At 55.1% G+C, this 6,495-nt stretch overlaps 1 protein-coding gene across 1 annotated transcript in view; it reads right to left on the reverse strand.

Annotated features, from left to right (window-relative positions):
- CAVIN1 (caveolae associated protein 1) overlaps positions 1 to 6,461 on the reverse strand; it is a gene marked incomplete at its 5' end in the record, with an annotated part of 17,072 nt that extends 10,611 nt beyond the window's left edge. Inside the window, 1 exon segment of the mRNA XM_006156058.3 lies at positions 6,082 to 6,461. Within this exon segment, the coding sequence (XP_006156120.2) occupies positions 6,082 to 6,461 (380 nt within the window).
- Between the last annotated feature and the right edge of the window lie 34 nt (positions 6,462 to 6,495).

The following is a 6,495-nucleotide window of genomic DNA, read 5'->3' on the forward strand; positions in this document are numbered from 1 at the left end:
CAACTCTCCCTTTGGAGGGGTTGAGCCGCCATTCTGGCTCTGGGCCTTCGGAATTCAGGAGGGAAGGAGACTGCAGACACTCAGATCCAGGCAGCAGCAAGTGCTCGGTGAGGCCTGTGGTCACAAGAAGCCAAAGAGCAGGTCCTGGCCTGCCCTCCAGGGTGCAGGGAGGAGATGGGAGTAGCAAGGGGGCCGATGAGAAAGAGCCCCTGGCCCTCCTAGGCAGACGCAGAAGCCTTGTCAGGGGATACCCACAGCTGGCCAGGAGCTCCACCCTGGCCCTGTCACAGGGCCAGGTGCCCACGCACTGCCGTACGCCAGCCCTCGCGAGGCTAAGCGGCTGATGGCCTCCAATGCCAGCCACGCATAGCCAGTACTGCACGCACCCACGCAAAGCAGCTCCAGTGCCAGGGCTGTGCAGCTTTCGCCCCTGAGAAGGAGGGAGCCAGGACTAGAGAGGCTGGGGAGCCATGAGGATAGCAGAAGGAGGGGTAACTCTGGGTTCTGGTCTCAGCTTTGATCCCCCCAGTCACCTGAGTGACAGTAGGCAAGTGACACCCCTTTTCTGAATCCCAGTGTTCTAAGCTACAAAATGCAGATGAAGCTGATTATCTCTCAGATGTTTTCCCACTCAGAGGTCTACAATGACAGGATGAGGAAACATTCCTAGTGGCATGATTCCAAAAGTGGCAGGGGCCAGGTGGTGGCACAGCCGTAAAGCAACAGGACCTACATGGAAAGATCCTGGGTCTATTTCTGGGGACCTTCCTGAGCATGCCATGTGCATGTGTGTATGCCCATGATTTGGGCTGGGTAAGTCTGGGGATCAATCGTGGTGCAAAGACTCCTCTCTGTCTCTCTTTTGGAGTAAATCATTTTTAAAAAGAATTATTTTATTTAACTATTTATTTCCTTATTTTAATTTGATCAGAAACAGACAGAGCAAGAGAGTACGAGGGAAAGTGAGAGAACAAGGCACCAGGTCCGGAGCTCAAACCACAGTCGGCCACGTGGAAGCCCAGCACCCTAAGTACCACGCAACCTGCTGGCCCCAGTCTTTTTTTTTGGAGAGGTTTTTTGCTATAGGGTGCGTGTACTCACCAGACAGACAGAGAGAGACAGCGAGACAGAAAGCGAGAAATCATCCCCCAGAGGGGATGGCCACACCGCAATCCCTTCTCCTCCGTTCTCCTCTCAGGAACCTTGGGCACACATGCACACACGCCAGGCGTGAGTTTTAAGCCACCGGGTCTGGGATGCGAACCGTGGTCAACTACATGGGAGTCCAGCAACATAGCCATTATGCTAGCTGCTGGTCCCCCCAGTCATTTCTTTTAAATGGCATACATCACTGCTCCTCTCTGAGGCTAGTTACTCCCTCCTCTTTGCTGTCAGTTGCTCACTCTGTGCCACCTCATCTTTTTCGTTAGTTGGATTTTACTTACTCACAGAGGAAGGGTATGGCATGCACACTCTCTATGGCCCCTAGACTCAGCGGGTGAAAGGCACCAGAGGCCCAAGTTGGGAATATTTTTGGAAAAAGATTTGGGAGCCTTCTAGAGCTAGGTAACCCAGATTCACCTTGAAACCAGAAAGGAGTTACAGGTTGGGTTAGGACTTGGGGAGAAGCCACCACGCCCTTGTTCTAGCCCGATATCCTCCTCTGTGATGCCCATGAGCCACCTAATCCCTCAAATGCTTCCTGGTCCCAGCCCCAAACACTCAGAGCAGGTCTCATGGGTCTCAGCTGCTGGTCCATGGGTAAATCACCAAGCTCGCCTCATCAAATCTGCTCCAGAAGACATTTACTTCTATTTTATGCCCCTCTTCTGTTTTCTACAAGAACTCTAATAATGGGACCAGCACATGGTATAATGGTTACATCGCTGGATTCCTATGTAGTTGACTGTGGTTCAAGTCCTGGACCCAGCATCTTAAAACGCACTCCGGGCATGTGTGTGTGTGCATGACCAAGGTCCCAAGAGGAGAATGGAGAAGAGATTGCGGTATGGCCATCCTTCCTAGGGAGTGATTTTTTTGCTTTCTGTCTCTCTGTCTCTCCAGTGAGCACATGTACCCCAGTTGCTTCTCCATTGAGCACATGGACCCCAGAGCAAAAACTTTCTTTAAAAAAAAAAAAAACACAAACTCTAATAATATCCACATTATTGCCTGAAGAATTAGCTTGCTAATGATCATAACTCCACCCATCCTAATGGTTTTTTTTCCCTCCTCTTTATAAAAACATTTTAAAAAGAGGCTGGTGAGTAGTGTGGTGGTTAAGGCACTGGACTCCCACAAGGGCCGACTGCAGTCTAGGTCCCAGATCTGGTCACTTGCTTTCTTATTTTCACATTCTCTCTCTCTGTAGCTCTCTCTTGCCAGAGAGAGCTCACCCTATGGGTGATGGTCACACTACAATCCCTTCTCTTTCATCTCTCCTTTTGGGATTTTGGGCATGCGTGCATATGCACCTGGTTTGTCGTTACAGCCACTGCATCCGGGACTCAACTGAACAGTTGGCCATGTGGGATCCAGCTGCCCTAACCACCATGCCACTGGCTGGCCCATTTTTCCTCTTAAAAAAATTTTTTTTTTCTGTTTATGACAGAGTGCATGTGAATGCATGTGAGAGAAAGAGAGAGGGAGGAGTGCCCTCCCCAGAATCTGGTCACGCCAAGATCCCCTTCCTGCAGCCCTCTAGCCCACCAGGATCCTGGGCACTTATGAATAGGCCTGGAGGCTGGCTGGGCTGGGTAGTCGAACTACAGTTGCCACATAGGCTCCAGATTCTCTTGAGCAGTGCATCGCCACTGCGCCACAGAGCCAGCCTTACGCGGTGTCTTAGAGCAACTGCCTCCAACTCGAAATCTGGCCTGATCCTTCCAGCAGCCCTCGGTCCACTAAGTCCTACGACTAGGAGAATTCACTCCTCTCGCTCACTAGCTGCTGCCTAGCTAAAAGTCGCTGGATAGGATAGGATGCCTAACTGCTAGTTTTTGTTTGGGAGACAGACAGGGATATACCGGAGAAGGACAGTAATGACTCAAAAGAGGTGAAGGCTCCGATCTCTTGGGGTGGAAGGTGCCGAAGTGTATGTGTGTGTGTGTGTTAGAGGTGTCAAATACAAACTGAACCTGGGAAACCATTATCTAGTAGTTCCCTGAACCGAGGGTGAGGCCACACATGGGATTCCCTCCTTTTCCCTCCAGGAACAGGGTGTGGGAGGCCAGATGTCCTGATCCTGCAGCTAGGGCTTTCCCGCCCGGCAGGGTGCTGTCCTCTACCCCGCCCCCGTCCCATCCCTGCATCACCAAATCCCACATCTGCCACGGGGAATACACACCCCTCCTCCACTTCCCCTGCAAAGAACTTGCACCACCCTGAGAGTGCTTTCTCCAAATGTCTCTCTCCCCGCCTGGCGGCCCAAGCATCCCACCCCCTCAGCCTGACTTTACCATAAATGCTGCGCCCCCGATCTTCCCTATTAGGTCTGCCAAGGCACAGAGCTATTTTTACCTCATTCTCTTCTCAGGCCTGCAGACCTCGGGGAGGCCTCTGCTTCCCTCCAGCAGCTGAGTCCACACCCTCTCGCCCCCACCTGGAACATCTGCTCTGCAGCTCAGGGAAGTTCTGCTCCCCCACCCCTCACAGCCCCACCCCAGTAGCTGGGATCTTTTCTTCATCTTTGAACACCTCCCAGCTCCCCAAGCGGGGCCCATTTTAGTGGAATTACTCCTCCCATGGATTGGGAGCTCAGCTTCAGCCATTCCTCCTACCCCGACTCTCTGTCCCCCCATGGGGTACAGTCAGAGCACCCTACAATTAGAACACACACACACACACACACACAATGTACAGGCAAATCCATGCCAAACACTGGAGAGGGGGAAAGAGGATTGACATTGGCCTCTGCGAAGAAGTTTTTCTCCCTCCATACCTGTTTTCCTCTTAAAAATCTCCATCTTTGGTGCAGAGAGGTTTACCTTGAGGATAAGAACTTTCCCAGTTTCTACTGTGGGACATTTAGGTTAGAAGGGCCACCCATCCAGGCTCTTCATGGCCACCCTCTACCGCACCCAGCTCTGGAGAAGAGACAGAGTTGACTTGCTGTTCCAGACCCCTGTCTTGTTTCCCTTCCCTCGGTGTCCTCAAGTGCTCGGCAGGTCTCAAAAAAATCTCATAAGCCTCCCTCTCCTCACCCTTTTCTCCAAGCAGTCAGATTAAACAGCTCTGGGCAAACATTTTCTTTCAAACGGTGCTGTAAATTGAGGAAGGAATGCTTTCTTTCTTTTTTTTTTTTTGAGAGGTTTTTTGCTATAGGGCGCATGTGCTCGCCAGACAGACAGAGAGAGACAGAGAGACAGAAAGCAAGAAATCACCCCCCAGGGGGGATGGCCACGCCACAATCCCTTCTCCTCCATTCTCCTCTCGGGCACACGCACCCGGGGTGAGTTTAAGCCACCAGGTCCAGGACTCGAACTATGTGGGAGTCCAGCGACATAGCTAGCCATTACGCTAATTGCTGGTCCCAAGGATGGAGTGCTTTTTAAAGGTCAAGTAAATACATTTTGAGAGAAGCCCAGGAGTGCTTTTTCAAGGTCAAGTAAATACATTTTGAGAGAAGCCCCTGCACAGTGGTAAGAGTGGGGAGGGGCACGAGTGCCATGTCATAGTCCCATCTCATCTTCCTCAGATAGATTCCAGCCCGCCCTCCACCCTGTCTACTCCCCAAAGACTGCATTTCTCTGAACTTCTCCTAGAGAGACCAAGCCAAGGACCTCACTCACTCCAGATGGTCACTCCCCAAACCAGCTTGACTAGGCCCCAAGCAGTCAGTGAAACCAGAGCTTCCAGGGTCTCTTCCCTGGGGATGGGAAATGTAGCCTTCCTTTTCCTTTCATTCCCTTCAGGAGGGCAAGGAAGGGGGAAAGGGAGCATAAGCAACCCCTCTACCACCCTCTCCGTCCCCACGATCCATTCCAGCTCTGGGGCAGGAGCATCATTTGGCCTTTGGGAGCCAGGAGAGGAAGAGGATGGACACATTCTTGACCGGCCAAAGACCACCAAGCCCCTCAGCTCACTCACCCCTAGTGAGAGTGGGCAGGGAGAGTGGCAAGGGGCAGCAGCATTGAGATTCCCCGGGTAATTTGGAGTTATGATACAAAAACTACATTTTTATCCTGGCGGGAGGACTGGGAGTTGCAAAGGAAGCAACAGCGGCAGAGCCTGGGGCGTGCCACCACCTCCCGCCTGCTGCTCGCTGCTCGGCCCCCGCCCCCGCAGGTATGCGGGGTGATTCACCGCGCCCAGACTGCGGAGGCTGCACACCCTCTCCACCAGCCCCTCCTGCACGCCCCTCCACCCACCCTCCTCTGCCCCACCCGCACCCAGGAGAACTAGGGTGCAGGAGTGTGGAGGACTAGAGTGTCAAGGGCCTGCAAGTACCTGGAAGCCAGGGGCGGATCGCAGCTAGGGGACCGGGAGGACCTGCGGAGGCTGATGCGGGGGCGTGGGGTCAGCGGAGGGGGGCTGACGGTTGCGTCCCTAGCCTGGCGCGGCCCCCGCGTGTGCGTGCCTGAGCCCTGAATCACCCGCTATATTGGGCGGGCAGCACCGGAGGCCCCAGGCCCAGGCCCCGCCGCCAGTGTCCGCTTACAGCCGGCCCCAGCGGCCGCCGGGAACCCCTGGCAGTCCGGTAAACTTCCTTCAAGTAGGAAGACGTTTGACAGAGCCAAGGTGGGAGCAGTCTGCAAGCGGCTGCGTCCCGGAGTCCACTCGCGCCTAATTCGGTTAAGCCACGGTTAAGCTATGCGTTAGAGAGCAGAGAGAGGGGTCTGGATAGGCAGGCGCGGAATGCGGAGCGCGCCCCTTTGCGCACCCCAGGAGTCAGCTGCTCCCCGCACCCTCTCCGCACTCTAGCTGGGCTCGCCGGAAGTAGGGAGGACCTCCCAAGCTCCCGGCCAGAGCCAAACTGACTAGAGAGCCGCGCAGCAGACGGGTTTCCCCCACTGCAAGCCCTCGGCCGGGGACGCGGGGCCGGGCGCGGAGTTCTGGGCGCGGTCTGCCCGGCGGGCTTACCTGGTAGATCATGACTTTAAAGTTCCGGCGCCGCAGTAGCTCGGCCTCGTTGACCTCCAGCTTCTTGATCTGGCCGGCCTGGCGCTCCAGGCTGCCGCGCACGGTCTTCACGTTGACGCTGACCTTGCGCACCTTCTCCAGCAGCTTGCTCACGGTGTTGCTCGTGGTGGCGTGCGCCTTGCTCAGCTTGCTCAGCTCACCCTGGATGCTCTGCACCGCGCCTTCCATCTCTGCCTGCCGCTCCTCCAGCTGGGCTTGGGTCAGCTGGATCTGGTCGACGGCGCCGATGATTTTGTCCAGAAGGCTCAGCACCAGAACGCCGTTCACCTGGTCCGACTTGATCAGCTCCTCCGAGCCGGCCCCCGACGGCTCCTCAGCCGCTGGGGCCCCCACCCGGGAGGTCTCCGCGGCCGC

The sequence above is a fragment of the Tupaia chinensis genome, unplaced genomic scaffold (genome assembly GCF_000334495.1).
Source record: "Tupaia chinensis unplaced genomic scaffold, TupChi_1.0 Scaffold000477_1, whole genome shotgun sequence".
NCBI lineage: Eukaryota > Metazoa > Chordata > Mammalia > Scandentia > Tupaiidae > Tupaia > Tupaia belangeri.